This window comes from Canis aureus, chromosome 28, assembly GCF_053574225.1.
Source record: "Canis aureus isolate CA01 chromosome 28, VMU_Caureus_v.1.0, whole genome shotgun sequence".
NCBI classification, from domain to species: Eukaryota; Metazoa; Chordata; class Mammalia; order Carnivora; family Canidae; genus Canis; species Canis aureus.
Window position 1 is genome coordinate 2,899,337 of NC_135638.1, and position 18,149 is coordinate 2,917,485.

Sequence of the window (18,149 nt, forward strand, 5' to 3'; positions counted from 1 at the left end):
GAGCTGCGGGGCTGAGAAGGGAAGGGAAGTTTGTTCTTGGTGGGACAGGCTTTGCTTACAGAGCAGAGTTTCTTTTTCGGTTTCTTTTCACCCGTCCCCATTTTATAAATTTTTTTTTTTTTTTTAAATAAAGCAGCTCCGGTTGAATCAAGGTTGACAGTGGAGTTAAAGGGAAGATGCAGGTGTGGGGTGTTTAAGTGAGTATGACACCTGTTCCCTGTGATTAAAATATGCGAGTGCCTCGTCCTGAGATGCTCTGGGGCTCCTGTATTCTAGAAATCAGAGTTAGAGTCTTATAACGCGTCACCTCTCAGATGGGGGCTTCAACAAGTGAGCATTTTATCTGCTTCTCAGAGAATGAGATTCGATTTAGGATCATTAGGTCGGTCTGGGATACAGCAGGGGAGGGGAAATGCATAGGAGAAAAGAAACCCTTTTCTTAAAAGCGTTGGAGAATAGAATCTGAAAAGAGAGACAGAGCTGCCTGCACGATGGGGAGAGCAAGACTTGCCGGGTGTGTTGGTTGGTGTTGGGTGCTTCTCTCCCGCTCGTTGGGGGATGTCATCTGCTGGCCGTGCCCATTTTGAGACGTCAAGTCGTGTACAGCTTTTTGCGTCTTCAGAGGTCCCATGTCTGCCTCGGCCTTGGTTTGTTTCTGTACCATGGGTGACTATCTGGGGACAGGGGCCCCTCCGTTGACGGGGGATGCTCAGCAGGAGATTGGAAGGGCTGTCCATTCTCTGATATGTTCTTGTTTTAATTTTTCTTCAAAAACTTAGCAAGTGAAAAGTAGTTTAAAAGAAAAAGAAGACACATGTTTAGGTGGCAAGGAAAATGGATGACATTCAGCTCTCACCAGGAAACGGAGGGAGTCTTTTGCTGAGTGAGGGTTTATTGCGAATTGCAGGGTGTAGAGTTTATGAGTCTTCAGGGTTGGGCAGATGGGTTAGGCCAGTTGCATCATCGACCAGCCAGCGGGCACCGAACAGATTGCTTAAGCTCCCTGAATCTTAATTTTCTCATCTATAAAATGGAGATACTCGCCTAACCAAGCCTTTGTGAGAGTAAATTAGATACGCTTGTAAAGTCTTCGGTCTATTGCTTGCCACACAGTAGATGTTCAGCGAACGTTAGCTCTCCTCTCCATTAGAAAGTTCAAGGGTCAGGGGCACCTGGTGGCTCAACTGGTCAAGCTTCCGACTCTTGATTTCAGCTCAGGTCATGATCTCAGGGATGCCAGGCGGATGGAGCCCCGCGTTGGTTCCCGGCTCAGCGGGTGTCTGCTTCTCTCCCTTTCTCTCTCCCTCTGCCCCGGCCCCTGCTCACATACTCATGAGCGTACCTTCTCTCCCTCTCCATTAATAAATAGATAAATCTTAAAAAAAAAAAAAAAAAGAGGAAGAAAGTTCAAATAGGTCACTTAGGTCAGACTGAGAGGTTGTTTCATTTTCTAGGGAGAAAGAACAGTAACGTTACAATAATTGCATCTTCCGTTGTGCAAGAGAGCAACAGACTCTGCTAAAGACATGGAATCCAACAATGTAAGAGAATGATAAAACAGTTCGGCTTTTTTTTTCTTAAGAGGCATTTAAAAGGCTCCCTGATGTTTCACATACAGTTGACCCTTGTACAACATGGGTTTGAACTGCCCGGGTCTTCTAAGCAAATACTTTCAATAAATGCAACACAGTTGGATCAATGTATTTTCCCCTCCTTATAATTTTCTTAACATTTTCTTTTCTCCAGCTTTGTTGTAAGAATACAATATATAATATGTATAACATAGGAAATATGTGTTAAATGACTGGTTATGTTATCAGGTAAGGTTTCCCATCAACTGTAAGCTATTAGTCATTAAGGTTTTGGAGAGCCAGAAATCGTATGCAGGTTTAGGTGCCCCTAACCCTCGAGAGTTGTTTAAGGGTCAACCGTGTAAGTCTTCTGGCGAAGCCTGGGTGTGGCGTCCTTTGAAACTTGCCTAGATGACTCCCGGGAAAAGTCATTATTGTTCAAGGTGAAGGTTGCATTTTCTGTGCCTCCTTCCTCCTCCTCCTCCTCCTCCTCTTCCTTCTTCTTCTTCTTCTTCTTCTTCTTCTTCTTCTTCTTCTTCTTCTTCTTCTTCTTTTCTTCTTCTTCTTCTTCTGATTTATTCATTTACTTTAGAGAGACAGAGAGAGAGAGAGAGAGAGCATGTAAGGGGGAGGAGGGGCAGAGGGAGAGGTTGAGAATCCTCAAGCAGACTCCCCACTGAGCGTGGAGCCCGACTAATCCCGGGACCCCTGAGATCATGACCTGAGCTGAAATCAAGAGTGGGACGACTGAGACGCCCAGGTGCCCCCTCCTCCGTTCTTTTGTAAAAAAGCAAAATACATGCTGGCAGAAACTCAACTTCCTGTTCTGTTGTCAAAAGAACTCTCTGGAAAGGACAATGTGCCCCCACTTACCTTCCAGGTGAAAAGAGATGACTCTGAGAAGTAAAGCTGAGCCTGAATCATCATCCTCCTTTCTCCGAAGGCCCACAATTAAGTGCTTTAATGGGTCTTAAGTTTACATGGAGAGACCTATGCAGATCTAATTGTTGGCATAATATTGCATTCATTCAGAAACCCCTGGTCTCAACGCTAGATTGGGGCTCATTCTGTGGTCTCCTCACTGATTCAACAAAAGAAAAGTCTCAGCTCATTACAGGAATATCTGTCCACTTATTTGTTACTTGCAAGAACAAACAGTAGGGTTTACTGAGGTACAACAAATACGAATGTAATAAAAACATGTTTACTTAGTGGTTGAAGTATATAAAAAGGTTATTTTTCACTTAAGCATATATAACAGCCCAAGCTATGTCTGGTTGTCGTGTCGAAGGCACAAAGAAAACTTAATTTCTTTTAGAAGATTTTGTAAGCCTGACATACTGAATTCTCTCATCCATGATATTCTGAATCAATAATTTCTTACCGAATTTTAATTATCTTTGAACAGTAAGACTTGTGGTCTTGAGAAAGAGACAAAGAGAAACCAAACTGGTAGATTTGTGCTCATAAAGAATGTTTAGACTAAGGATGAACGTCTTTTCCTGAGGGAGGGCTCTGTGCTTGGTCTCTGCAGTCGGATTGGCATCCCTTCCTCAACATCTCTGAGCTCAGTTTCCTTCCCTGTGGGATGACAACAGGCCCTACCTTCCAGGATTGCTGTGCTATTTAAATGAAATAAGATGTTCAAAGTGCTTAACTTAGTAAATGCTCATAAAATGCTAGCTAACTAAAACAAAACAAAACAAAACAAAACAAAAAACAACAACAACAAAAAACCCTCCCAACTATCCAAAACTAACTCATGAGGGAGATATCACAGTGGCATGGTATTCTTTATTTAGAATTAAATTCATTTTTCCTTTACTCTCTTGCCCATCCCAGTTGTCAATTATAATCTAATTACAGGGCTCAGAACGTGAACCTGCCACACTGTATGAGTGTACGATTTTGTCTTGAGTGCTTCCGGGCACTTTGTAAATGCGCTGGTGTGACAGCAGGTGTTTTGGGGATTTTTGTTTTTTTGTCTTGTTGTTTTTTTTTTTTTTTTTTTTTTTTAATCTCCATGTCTAAACCTGATGGGAAAATCTAATTTAAATCTAATTTAGTCTACCTCCTACTGGATTCCTAAGGCCAGGATGTGTGATTTTAATTTCTTGACAAAGTGCTCCTCCGGATGCTTTATAATACACAAACAACTGTTAGACATGAGGAAACACTTTGTCAAAAATAATGAAGCCATCTTTTATGAGAAATGGTGATTCTTATCCTCCTTTTCAGGCCAAGGAAGGCCCTTATGATGTCCTGACAGATATGAGGGAAAGCAAACAAATTCTTGTCTTGCCTCCTAGGGTTTTGAGCTGGAAACCTGCATACCCCGGGGATATCAGCACCGACGTCCTACTGCCAACCTGCTTGAGACGTGGGGGAAGCACCCTGGCTAGACATCCATCTGCTCCGGTGAGGCTGCCTCTCTTCCTTTTGATCGACCCTGACTACCCTTTCATCCAGAGCTGGGCGTTGTGCAAGGCTCTGAGGGGAGCTTCCCCTCCCCTTACTCTCTTCTGGGGAGTGTGGGGTGGAAGGAGAGCTAGCCGGGAATAAGCATCAGCACATGTCTCAAAACATTCCTTAGAGCTCATTTTTTCTTTAATAAGAATAATTATGGTAGTAATTTGTATTTTAATTGATCATATAAATTTAAGCCATTTTAAGTCCTGGGGGGAGGGGATGTGTCTTTCACGAACCCACTTATCTGACCATGAACCTATTGATGCAACAAATAACCACCCTCAATTTTGTATATGTGTAAATCCAGGTTTTCATATACGAGAGATTGGCATATCTATATTACGAAGCTTAGTGAGAAATAAACGTGCTTATATTTGTGCGTTGGGATGGGGGACGTCCATCCCGCCTTTTCTTCCTTCCTTCCTCCTGAATCAGTCTGAAGTGTGAGGCAGCAGCCCTGCTTTTATGCCTACGTGTTTGTTTCTAGCTTATTAACGACCACATTAATTGGGTCCTTAATTTGTAAAGAGGGCAAATCGGTCAGATCGTCTTGTGATTTTTCTAAACCCTAAGAGATGTAATTGGTGCCAGAGGTTTGTGAGGGAGGCCAAAAAGATGGGCATGATTGATTTGACCATTACTTGATGAACAACGGTGCAAGCAGGCTTTTAATCTGATCTTTATTCATTTTTGGCCTTGCTTCATGATTTACGCCGCTCTTAGCAGTATACAGTGCAGAGGTGCAATAAATGGCGTGCAGGGCATGTGGTGCTGTCTGGTCCTGGTGGTATTATGCATTCTAGTCACATCCTTTCCTGCCCACATCACCCATGATATCTGAAAACAAATTTCCTAGTCCTCTCCTCTTGCACCTTCTTTGTTCTTTGGAAATGCATAATTCAACCTCTGAGCAGGGCAAATTAATTGAATTCAAAGCTCTTAATGCTTCTTCTTCTTCTTTTTTTAATGGATGAGAGATGACTGACTCCATATAGGATCTGCCTATCCCTGAGCTTTTTTTGCAAGGGGGAGAAAAATCAATGCTTATGCGTTGAGTTATTGAAGATTTGGAGACCTGGAGATAGAAGTTTTTTACTCAGACAGATGGGGAAATGACAAGTGTCTAAAGATGCCTCTGGGAGGAATTGGAACCCAGCAGGAGAATTAATCAAGCTGCGAGTGGGCCCCTGAGATGCCATGGGCACTGCATGTTTAATAACTGAACATAGCCCACCTCTCTCGTGGAATGGCAGTGCCTTCTTCAGTCAAAACCAGAGTTCCTTGGTGTATTGGTTTGCAAGGCTAGTGTAGCAAAGCACCACAGGCCGGGTGTTGCTTACGCAACAGAAACGTATTGACTCATAGTTCTGGAGGCTCGGCATCCGAAGTCAAGGTATCAGTAGGTTGGTTCCTTCTGAGGACTGTGAGGGTCTGTTTGTGGCTCCTCCTTCCTGCTTGTAGATGGCCAGCTGGCCCCACATCGTCTTCCCCACTGGTGTGTCTCTATGTCCAAATTTCCCCTCCTCAGCAGGGAGTCTGCTTATCCTTTCCCTCTGCCCCACTGCTCATTCTCTCTCTCTCTCTCATAAATAAATAAAATCTTAAAAAAGAATGCCTGGGTGGTTCAGTCAGTTAAACACCCGGCTCTTGATTTCTGCTCAGGTCATGATCTCAGGGGCATGAGATTGAGCCCTGTGTTGGGCTCTGCGCTGAATGTGGAGTCTCCTTAAAATTCTCTCCCTCCTTCTGCCCCTCTCCTACTTGCATTATTTGTCTCTCTCTCTCTCAAAAAAAAAAAAAAAAAAAAGGAGAAAGGAAAAAAAGAAAAGCTTTTTTGAATTTTGGGAAGATGCATAGTGGGTGAAGTGATACTAAGTGTCTTGTTATGTTTCTGAATGAAAGCATAGGTGTAGAATCAGCCAGACGGTGCGATCTTGGGCAAGTCTCTTAACCTCTCTGACCCTCTGATTTTTGATCTTTAAGAGGTGGGTTTTAATAGTAACTGCTTCATAGGGTCCTTATGAGAAATCAGTAAGGTCATGCATACAGATGTTTTGACACGTGCACGGCAAATTTGTTTTTAGTAAGCGTTAGCTGCCCTCGTGTTGTTCTTCTGGCTGGACACAGACTCAAGGTGTGGAAGGATTTTGCTCTGTGGGCTGTGCTGAATCAAGGCATCAGTCCTTAGCCGCAAGGCCAGCCGTCCCACTCTAGATTTGTCAGTCAATGGTCCATGGTTAAAGCAAGTGGTGGTGGCTTTTCGAAATTCCTCCCCCATCCCCCCAAAACCCTTTGACCTGTGTTGCTAAGGATGTGCTTGGCCTCTCAGATAGTTGCCATGGAAACTGTCTGAATTTAGTCTTTGTGCTTGAGGGAAACCCCAACAAATAGCAAAAGTTCCAGGCAGATAGTTGGATCAACCATTGCAGGTAGTTCAGGTAAAATGTCACGGAATTATCTAGACACGTACACCAGTCCTTTCCCCAGTGGTGCCCGTGAGGAAACCTGGCAAGTGGGTGCGGCCTGGGGTCTTGGTGGCCTTGGTCGTAGGCTGCGCTCCCCTGCGGCCGGGTCGTGACCGAGGACGGGATGCTCGTTAGTAGCGTTGCGTCCATGCAAAGAGGACATATGGGCAGGACCGGTCTGCGGGGCTGACGTCCCTTCTGGCATCATCCTGGCAGCCATGCGGCCTGCCCAGCCGCGTTGTGATGAAGGCTTCGCCCGGTCGAGGGTGCTGCTTCGAAGGCGGCTTCCTGAGCGGCCTCGTGCCGGGGGCAGGAAGGCACGTGGCCCCGTGAGGCTTCATTTAACAAGCACCATTCGAAATAGTAACTCATTGGAGCCCTTACATCTCAAAGGCAGGTGCTGTGATCATCCCCGCTTCCAGGTGGGTAGGCGCAAACCCAGAGGAGCCAGCGGGCGACTCCGGTCTGTGCTCCCAACACCTGCACCGCGGTGTAGACTGGTCTGCGAATGAATCTCAGAGCCCTAGGCGGGGCAGCGGAAAGCCACTATGCCTCTGTCCCCCTGAAAACCTTTGTGACGGGGACAGGACTAACTAAACGACAAAATTAAGGATAAGCGCTTTGCTGCTTTGAACTTTTCCGACTCCTTAAAACATCCCAGGTGGCGGCCTGAGCATCGGCCTTAAATAAGGCATTTATTTCATTTTCTTTTGCTCTTCTATCATTTACCTTATATGCCTTCCGGAAGACAAAAAGCACTAAAAGTTCCAGGAGAGATGGTGTGCATCAGCCGGTTCCTGACCTATTTACTGAGCAGAAATCTGTTAGTGTATTTAAAAGAGAAACAGCTCTTTTCATGGACAATAAAAACGTGTTACTTTGCATCAGAACAGATCTTGAAATCTCAAATCCGTTTCCTCTACCGTTTTGTGTTTTCTCTGGAAGCTCTGACAGATTGGACAAATCCATGGGGTATCGCTGTGAGACAATTAGAATGTTTTCGAATTTAACAACCATCGGTTGAGGGCGTAATATATGCAAGGCATCACGTGACAAGCTGTGAGAGGTCAAACACATTAAAAAAAAAAATAAGGCCTCTGCCTGGAGAGATTTTGTTTCCTAGTATAGGCGATAACACAGGTGTGTAAATAAACTAAAATGCAGGCAGGAGGGGCTTCGAGAGGAAGGCACTTCCGGCTGGAAATCAGGAAAGGATGCATGAAGGAAGTGGGGTTTTGGTTCTCACTCCAGGAAGGCAGACTTCGTACCCCTTATTTGGTCATCCCACTTCTTAGCGCAGGATCCGGCACAGAGGAGAAGCTTCTTGTGATAACTCAGTGCTTTTAAAATAAGTGAAAAAGCTGGACCTGGATGGTAAGGTATGACAAGGGGGACAAGCAGAGATGAGGAAGGACACTCTCAGTCTAATTTCCTGATGCAAATATTGACCGTCCATTTAGGCCAACCGGCCTTGTGCTGGGTGGGGTGGGCAGCAAGTGCATGGAGGCAGGAAGGCTCAGGGTACAGAGTCCATCCCGGTATCCAGCGTCACCGAGTGTGGGAAGGGAGTGGGAGATAAGGCTGGAAGAGTAAATTGGGGATCAGTATGTGAAAGCTCTTGAATGCCAGGGAGCTTGAGGAGAACGATCCCCAAATGTGTCATTACCGTCTATGTTTCTACTGCTCTTACAAGCTGATCATGTGCATTTTGCTAGGTTAAAAAAAAAAAAACAACAACAAAAAGCTAGTTAGACTTGATAATTTGTTCATTTATATATTTCATGTTGCAATAGGCTAAGCCTGGCATGGTTATTTATTTCCACGTTTGCAAACCACATAAGCGGTCTAAGGCAGTAGAAAAAATGCCTTGTTTGCATTTAAGATAATGAGTCAATTCTAAAATGATGTTTGAACACAAAGACCAAATTAATTCTGTTGCAATAGCTAATTTCTACACATTCACAGAATTTATGAATCTGATTGTCTTGAAGGTTTTTTAAAAAATATTTTATTTATTTATCTGAGAAGAGAGAGCGAATGTGAGGGGGAGGGGCAGAGGCAGAGGGAGAGGGAGAAGCAGACTCCCTGCTGAGCAGGGAGCCCGATGCAGGGCTTCATCCCAGGACCCTGAGATCATGACCTGAGCCACCCAGGGACCTGAAGGGTGTTAATTCTAGCTTTTCCTTAAGATAGCTAGAGAACCTTGAGAAAGCTTGCTTCATTGATTCAGCGAGTAGAAACCATATATGCACCTTACCTATCTCTGTGCCCACATCCGAATCTCTGCAGTTCCCACACTAGGTATTAGGCAAATGGCTTAACTTCAAACCTCCACACCCTCCTATATAAAATAACATTTCCTAACTCATTATGTCGGTGAGAAACTCCTAAGAGCACGTGTTTATTATTGAGCAGTTGCTGTGTATTTTCCGTTTGAGGAAACTGAGGCACAGGGAAAGTACGTAATATACCTATGGCAGCCCAACTAGTAAAAGGTAGAGCTGGGTTTCCGGTCCAGGCTCTCTGACTCAGAGTCTGCCGTCTACGTCACTGTTACACTGTTTGTAAAGGCCCCTCCCCAAATCTACCTCCCAGATGTTACTTAACAAATGCTTGTTTCTATCTTTATCTCGCGGGGCCTTTGTGGCATTTGTGAGGCTAAAATGGGACCATGCTTTTACCTTTTTTTTTTTTTTTGTATATTTTTTTTTATTGGAGTTTGGTTTGCCAACATATAGCATAACACCCAGTGCTCATCCTGCGCTTTTTTACCTTTTTTAAAGTTCAAATACAAGCTATCTAAATGTAAGAAATTAAGAAATTTCAGGCACTACCTCTTTAGAGTGGTTAGAATTTCAATAACCATTTTTTTCATACATGCTGATTCTATTAGTGCTATGAATTCAACGTAGAAAAATGTGAAAAAAGGAAAAGATGAAACAGCAAACCAGGATTGCCCTTAATCCCCAGAGATTATGAAGTGATTGGAATATTTTAGTGAAATGAATGCATTTTTCATTTCGTCAGTCTTTTGGTATTGTTTTAGCAGTCCAGCATTGTGACAGGCAACAACCCTGCTTTACAGACCACGCGGAAACTGTATATCACATCTTAAAATCAGTTAGTCATGATGTGTCTCAGGGTGAAAGTCATAATTTCTAAAAAAAAAAAAAAAAAAAAAGTGAAGGCACAAGAAAGAAAGGAAAAATAATACTGAACAGGAGAGAATAAGGAAAGACTTCGGATTCTGGTTTGGTTGCTTTTGGGATAGTAAGAACAACACTTTTCCCCTAGGCATACTGCCCCTTTAGCAACAATGCTTAGAAAACCAAAGGGGGCTCGTGAGGTCTCCGAATGAAGGACTGTGAGCATTCTTGGGTTCTTTCTGCTTGAGGAATCTCGTGTCTTTGCAGCTTTGAGTCAGAACCATTGAAATTTTAGTATCTAGCGACCCCAGCATATGCCAAGACCCAGCTTTCCCATGCAGGTAATACAAGTGAAAACTATACTTATTTTCTATAATTTAAGACCCGTGAGTGGAGAAGAGGAAAATAAAGAGAAGCAGTTAAAGACATGGAATTACCATGAGCCTCTTTTTGAGATGTTGACTTGTATGTTGCTGTGGATGAGGTACCCTGAAGCTTCTGGAAGACTGGGCTGTTCCCTACAGAGAAGTTGTCCTTCAGTGATTCCGTTCTACTAGGTTTATGGCTGGATATTATCCAATGATCCTTTCTGGTTGGAAAGACATGATCTTAACAGACTGCTAACTGATCACTTCTATTCTCTGGTTTATTTACAGGAGTTTCAATATAGAAAACCACAATGATGCAAGCCCAACTGCGTTGCTTGTGTCTCCTTATACTTCATTTGGTAAGAGGATGTTCTTTATTTATTTGCTAGACTATTTTCTGCCATTTTCTACCTCATACCAGGGAAACAATGATTATCATGACTTGAAAAAAAAAAAGTCTATCAGAATTAAATTGTATACGAAGGACACATAGTTTGCCCTCAGGTGATATTCTCAATGAAACGGCTACAAGTCAGATGTCTACCCTTCAACCGAGGAGGTACTTTCTCCCCAGCTGTTAAAAGCCAATACCACTTAGTGGGCACGAGTTAAAACAATTCCGTGTGTTCATGCTTAGGCCTTCATGCATAGCTCGGGGAATCTGGAAAGAAAAGTATCCTGAGGCATATATTACTATGTGCATATAGTCTATATGTATATATAGTCTATGTGTGTATGTATATATTAGTCTACGTCCCTTAATCATGACTTTCTTTTTACTTTGACCACGAAAAATTACCACTGAAATATTAAGAAAGCCATTTTCTCTATTTTCAACTCTGCTCTGCTCTGTAGTTTTTTTTCCCCCCAGTATAAGATTTGGGCTTTTCTGGTCAAAGTTGTCTTAGGCATTTGGTGAGCCAACCCTCTCCAACTGACAGGCTTCTAGAGGATGTTGCCGGGTGGCATCTGGAGAGGCCCAGTCCTCGATCTTGGGTACATAGTGGGGGGCCGACTTTTGTTTTATTAGTGAGGCTCATATACTTGCCTAACAATGTGTTGTATTATGAAGGAAGATTATGGGGAAGCATTGGCTTTCTCCTTGGAAGGAAGTCACTAGGTCCTCACACCTCAAAACCTTGTTTCTTTGCTTCTGGGACCCAAAAATGACATCGAATTCTAACCTCCTGAGTCCCCCGAGAGCCATCACAGTTCAGAATATTTACGGAATGAAATAGAGCCACACTTGTAAACGCACTAGAGCCTTGCTCCTGGGGGAAGGAAGGAAGCCACAGGTCAAATTTTATGAGCAAGTTGCCTCTACACAGACCAGAGGCCTCAAAGCTTGTCACTAGGACAAGTCAAACGTCTCCTCTTGACTTGTCTCCTCTTCTTATCTTGTCAAATGTCTTTTGCTATCTATATTATCTCAGGGTTGTACTTGAAGTCAGAGCGAGGTACAAACCTGGCACTCTCACTTACTAGTGATAGGAACTTGGGTGGGCTACTTAAGCTCTGAACCTCAGTTTTCTGCCCTGTGAAATGGATCTAATAAGAGGGCTTGCCTTATTGGTTGTTGTGGCAATTGAATGAGATAATGCATTTATTTTAGGGATAAAGTGACTTGGATCAGTGACAGGCACAGTCTAAGCATTGGATAAATATTGGCTATTATTATTGTTGTTGGTTATTATAATTATTCCTACGACATTTCATTTTATTTTTACCTTAAAAAAAAAATAGGCTCCACACCCAACATGGAGCCCAGTGCAGGACTTGAACTCACAACCCTGAGATCAAGACCTGAGCTGAGGTCAAGAGTCAGACACTTAACTGACTTGCCACCCAGACACCCCTTTACTATAGCGTCTTAAATATTCAGTGTCTACACTCACGTGGACCTTTGAGTCACATTTGTAGCCTCAGCACACAGCGCCACGCCGGGCAGGCCGATCTGGCTGCCGCATGTGTCCTTGCTGGAAGGCACAGGAGCAGTGTGGCTCAGAGTTGGGGCTTGGTGGCTTAGCTGAGCTGGCTTCACCCCACATTATCCACGTCGCTACCATGGGACTTCTCTGGAGATACTTTTCTGATCTTGTTGAGGATCAGAAGAACTCGTGTGTGTGGGGGGTCTGGTCCCACAGCTGTTGCACAGGAAGCATTAAAAGTGTCAGTTCCCTCCCCTTCCTTTTATTCTTTGTGCAAGACGGCGGGTGTTATCCCTCCAACTCCTGCAGGGACCCTCTTTTTCTTTTTTTTTTTTTTTTAAAGATTTTTATTTATTTATTCATGGGACATAGAGAGAGAGAGGCAGAGACACAGGCAGAGGGAAAAGCAGTCTCCATGCAGGGAGCCCAATGTAGGGCTCGATCCGGGATGAAGGCAGGCGCCCAACGGCTAAGCCACCCAGGCGTCCCTGGACCCTCTTTTCCTTTCACAAGCTCCCCCCATAACCTTCCCAGTCCTGGGAGTATGGCTGGATGAGTCAGGACACACACGTGCATTTGAGATCTTTGTAGCCCACAGAGCCATGATAGTGGGCCCAAAGCGAGAGTTGCTGACCTGTTATGAGAACCCAACTTTGAACCTTGGCACCGAGATACACTGACTAACGGGGGTGTCGTCTGGGTGCCGTCGCCCGTGTGAGCAGCTCAAAGGCTGGCTGCTGGCTGAAGGGAGCAGAAGATGGACGACAGCGGTTTGCTGTTACGCAGAAGGCACCGCCCGCGTCTGTACCAACTGTGGTGATGCCTGGACATCTGCGCCCCGTCCTTGTGTCTGGCTCCCTGGAGGAGAAGATGTGCAAAAGGGGTGCAGGGAGACAGAGTCCCCAGAGGAAGATACTCCTAAGAAAAGGAGGTGATGAGCTAGGAGAAGCCTGTGAGGTTATTCCGTGGGTGAAGGATGCTTGCGGGACGGGCGGTAGCAAGTGCAGCTCTGGGGTGGCTCCAGTAGGCCCAGCTTCGCTTTCCAGGTACCAAGGGGCCGATGTGGGCGGCCTGAGGCCCCTCAGGGCTCCGTGGTGGGCATGAGCAGGGAGCTGGGTGGCCCTGCCAGTGCCTCTGGCCTTTCTCACCGGGAAGAAGGAAAGCTTGAGCAGACCCCACCCCAGCAGACCCCCCGTTAGTCTCATGCGGCGAAGCCGGGGCACTTGGCTCCCTGATAGCTGCAAGGGAGTCCGGGAAAGGGACCCCATAGCTTCTGGCTGAGGAGGGAGGCTGGCGGTGGCTGGGTGCAGCGGGGCCCCGAGGCAGGCGGGGCCAAATCCCAAAGCCCTCTGGGTTTTCACTCACCAGACAACCAGCATCAAGTTAGTCCAGACTCAGTGAACCAACGGGGTTGGTGGAAGCCCTTCCCCTACACTTTTACATGGTTGGCTTTTGGGGTTTTCTCCGTTCGTCCATCCCCAGAGTGTACTTGCTTCTCCCACTTCCTGAGGGAGTGGAAAACAAGTCCTCTGCCCCCCAGTTCTCTTACTTTCTCGGATGGGCCTCCCCACCCCCCAAACCATCTACTGCTCGTACTTACCAGACGTCGATCCTACCGTAGCACACCTCTGATTTCTACACAAGGAGGAGACCCGAAGGACCATGTGACAAGGACGGGACAGCAGCCTCATGTGTGGGTGCTGCGTCCCTCGTTCTAGAGGGCACCCTCCATGGGTAGGCTGGTGGCTGGCCGTCACCCTGTGTGCCACCTGCCGTGTCCTGCCTGGCTTTGGAAGGACAGAGGGATGGCAGGGGCTGCTGCAGGCTCCTGGGTTGGGAACGGTGGGACTCACGCCCCCCTGCACATCCTTGGTGCCCCTGTTTCCTGCCAGGTTGCCTCGGCCAGTTTTGGTCCCTGTGGTGGGTAGTGGGGCATAGTGCTGAGAACACCCATTGCAGAGTCACGGGTTCGAGTCCTGCTTCCTGTCACTACCCGGCCAAATGGCTCAATTGGAGCACAGCATCGTAGCCTCATTGCCTGTGAAACTGAGCTGCGGGTAAGACTTTGCCCCCAGGATGTCGTCGGGATTGACAGTGCTTAGGACCGAGCTCAGCACGTGGCGGTTTCTGGTCCTCACTGTCCCGGCCACCGCGCTGCTCTTCCAGCCTGGGTTTGGGTGTCTGCAGAGCCTGCTCGCCTGCCAGGTTCAGGGCCTCCGGGTTTTAGAAGCATCGCCGGACTCCTGCTCGAAGGAAACATTTTGTTCTCTTCTGTCCCCCATGAGTACAGATGCTAATCAAATGTCAAAGTAGTGAGCGTTCCTGGAAGTCACAGTCGAAATGCAGGTTGGGAGAGCTAAAGTCAAATCTTAGTCATGTACCCAGGTGCCAGGTAGCACCGTACTCAACGCAGCCACGTATTTTTCTTCCTTATGAATTCAGTTGTCCTTGAAGTGACCGTGAACTGTAGGGCGCTGGGAACCTTCCGTAGACCTTACAAACGCTGGGAGTAGAGGACAGGTGTTTTGAGAAGCTGGTGTAAACCCGTGTGGTCCCTGGAAGGCTCGATGGCATTGCGGGAAGGTAGAAGCTTTCGTTCAGTTGGATCCCAGCGTGTGTGCCCTGCTCTGGGCCGGCAGCCTCCCCTCAGTGAGCCTCATCTGCGACACGGGAGTGTTCATGTTCTCCCCACGGGGTGGTTGCTTGAATGGTCAAGTGAGAAAAGCTGTGCAAGGCTCATGGTGAGCCACCTTGACATAGTCGAGGCTCAAAACTATCAAAAATACCTTCCTCCCTGCTTTGACTCTGTTTAGCCTTGCTCCGAGCGAGGTTAGAATCCTGTGTTCCGCGCGTCAGTCCTGGAAAAGCCATAAGAAACCCAGCAAGAGGCACGTGCACGTTCGTGATGAGGGGTGCGCCAATTTTCTCTTTTTCTTTCCCTTTTCGACAGGCAACTGGATATAGCCACGAGGGGAAGTTTAGTGGACCCCTGCAGCCCATGACATTTTCTGTTTTCGAAGGCCAACAAGGGAGTCAAGTCATATTCCAGGTAAGGGCTCCTCTTGATCACTGTTTTCTTGATGTTACGGGCTCTCTCGGTGGACTTTACTCCTTCATCTACCGGATAGCAGGAAATGAAATAGAGGCACAGCAGATCTCACTGTCGAGACTGATTTCAGAAGCTAAGTCAGACACAGAGAGATGGGTGGCCTTGGCATTGCGAGGGGTGTGCGGGACATTCTCGGCCAGACTTTATGTGTTTGGAGGCGGGGGATAGTACTCCCGTCCCTGGGCTGGGGAGTGTGGTGCCCAGAGCTCAGCGCCTCCCACAGGGGAGGGAGGGGACCAGCCTCTGGAGCAGAAGGCCCTCTGACTGCCTGTCTCCAACGAGCATGCTGCCTGAAACCCGTGAAGGAGCCGGTTCTCTGGGGTGGCGCTGGAATGTGGGCTTTTCCTGGGTGCCTCCTCCCAAGCCACCCCCGGGCCCTTGCCTATGGGCGGGCCATGCTGCAAGGTGGCCATCTCCTATAGGGGGGTCCTTGAGAAGAGCACTGGATTGAGGGGAGGCCTGTAGATGGGAGTAGGAGACTCCAGCTATAAAGGACACTGAAAACATTCTGGAAATATCATGCGGAGGGAGAAAATACTCCTGAATTTACCAGAAATCTGCTGGGGAAGCCCACTGACTTTGGAGTGGTTGAGGATGGTCCCCTTTGGGGTACGCCCGTGACCCCCCCTCCACGTGCCGGGGGAGCAAAGGAGGGTTGCTGCACTCCTTCCTCGGTGGGGGGGGGGGGGATGCCTTCTGTCGGCTGCCAAGCATTTGTTTCGTGGGACAGTCCCCGTGTACGGAGCAGAGACAGGAGGCCGCAGAGCGTGGGCCGCAGTGGGGCCGTGGATCTCTATCCCCACCCCCGGCTTGGTGGGGGGCGATAGAGGCCCTGAGCCCCCTGCTCACAGAGGTCATGCACGCGGGGACAGCAAATGCTCTGAGAGCTCTGCAGACGGAGGAGGTCACGCCGGGAGGGGACAAGAGGCTTCAGCGGAGGCGCAGCACGGACACCTGCCTGAGCCACCGGAGGGAAGCGAGTAGCGAGGACGGAGAGTGCAGAGGAGGTGTCCCGAGAGCCCAGGTCCCGAGCTAGCGAACCAAGTTGGGACCATAGAGACGCAGCCCCCGAGTTACCAACCCCATTGACCTAAAAACTGCCTGGGTGGCGTGAGCTAAGTCTCTGAGGATCCCATTCCTTGGGATGCTTTCCTTCTTCTGTTCTTTGTCCAGCAGCCACCCTACAGGGCCTATCTTTCTGGCCAACTCTGTTGCTGCAGCTGAACATTTCTTATTTATGGGATTATTGTTTCTTATTTCTTATTTATGGGGAGCAGAGGAGTTGGGGATGAAGGGGATGTCCTTCCTGAGATCCCAGAATCTCTGTGTTAGAAAAGCCCTAGAACTTTTGGTACCCACGGCTTGCTTTACAGATAAGGAAACTGAGGCTTCAATAAATTAATGGCAGAGGGATCCCTGGGTGGTGCAGCGGTTTAGCGCCTGCCTTTGGCCCAGGGCGAGATCCTGGAGACCCGGGATCGAATCCCATGTCGGGCTCCCGGTGCATGGAGCCTGCTTCTCCCTGTATCTCTGCCTCTCTCTCTCTCTGTATCATAAATAAATAAATTAATGGCAGAGCAGAGATTAGAAAACAGGTCTCTATCTTTGTACGGGGAGAAGAGGGAGCAAACCCCTCACGGGAAGGTGCACTGGGGGCTCTGTGCTGCGGGGGCAGGAGGAGTTGTGCAGATCCCTTTTCTGAGCGCCCCTTGGAGTGTTCGGGGCCAGGGTTTGGGAGCCGCAAAGCAAGTTCACTGCCCCATGAGGCTGGTCCATGGCCTAGTAATAGATCTTAAAAACAAACAAGCAAACAACAAACAAAAAGACCTAAAGAACTAAACAGCCGTAAACTTGTTTCATTGAGGATTTGCAACCAGCCCCTGCTCAGTAGTCTAGGTGTTTCCAGGTCATAAGACAGTAGAAGACAAATCTGAGACAGGTCATTCTTTTTTCTTCTTTGTCATGAGATTTAGCTCACACATAAAATCCATCCTTTTAAAATACACAAATTTTTTTTTGCGTTCTTTTTTTTAATTTTTATAATAAATTTATTTTTTATTGGTGTTCAATTTGCCAACAAACAGAATAACACCCAGTGCTCATCCCGTCAAGTGCCCCCCTCAGTGCCCATCACCCAGTCACCCCCACCACCCGCCCTCCTCCCCTTCCACCACCCCTAGTTCATTTCCCAGAGTTAGGAGTCTTTATGTTCTGTCTCCCTTTCTGATATTTCCCACAATTTGTTGATTTTTAATATGTCACAAAGATGTGCAAGCATCACCACTATCTAGTTCTGGAACATTTTCATCAGCCTCAAAGAAAAACTGTATCTATTAGCCGTCCCTGTTCTCCTCCCTTCCTCGCCCCTGGCAAACCCAAATCTACATTCAGTATCTGTAGACTTGCCTACCTGGACATTTAACGTAGATCAAGTCAGGCATGTGACCTTTCGTGTGTGGTTTGTTTTACTAAGCCTGTTTTTCAAAGTCTGTGCATATTGTAGCAGATGTTAATACTTCATTCCCTTCGTGTAGCTGAATAATATTCCGTTGTATGGGTATATGCCACGTTTTGAATAGCCATTTATCAATCATTGGACATTTATGGCTACTATGAATCATGCCATCAGGGACAATCACATACAACTTTTTGTGATGACATGTATGTTTTCAATTCCCTTGGATGTATACCTCGGAGTGGGATTGCTGGATCGTAGTTCATTCAGACTCTAACTTTTGGAAGAACTGTAAAACTTCTTCAGAGCAACTGAACTATTTTACATGCTTACCAACATCGTATACAGGTTTCTCTCCATGACTTCTCTACATATCATGATTTCTCTACACTGTTGCCAATACTCGTTATTATCTGTGTTTTTTTATTACAGCTATCCTTGTGGGGGTGAAATGGTACTTTGGGGGTATGTGGTTTGGATTTGCATTTCCCTAACGACGAATGATGTTGAGTAGCTTTCTCAAGTGCTTATTGGCTAATTGTGTATCTTCTTTGGAGAAACCTTTTGCCTATTTTTTAACTGGGTCATTTGTCTTTTATTGTTGTAAGAGCTCCTTGTATTCTGTATACAAGCTCTTT

The 18,149-nt window shown here is 46.7% G+C and overlaps 1 protein-coding gene across 6 annotated transcripts in view; it reads left to right on the plus strand.

Moving 5' to 3' along the window:
- Positions 1–18,149, plus strand: part of CDH17 (cadherin 17) — a 63,006-nt gene that overhangs the window by 273 nt on the left and 44,584 nt on the right. The window contains exons 2-5 of one of the 6 annotated variants that reach the window (XM_077876249.1): positions 134–197; positions 3,881–3,989; positions 10,308–10,378; positions 14,898–14,996. In XM_077876249.1, the coding sequence (XP_077732375.1) occupies positions 10,331–10,378; positions 14,898–14,996 (147 nt within the window). In that variant the 5' untranslated portion in view covers positions 134–197; positions 3,881–3,989; positions 10,308–10,330. Of the gene's footprint in view, positions 1–133; positions 198–3,739; positions 3,787–3,880; positions 3,995–10,307; positions 10,379–14,897; positions 14,997–18,149 lie in introns of those variants that run through there. The other 5 variants (XM_077876250.1, XM_077876252.1, XM_077876254.1 and 2 more) reach the window with 5 other exon arrangements.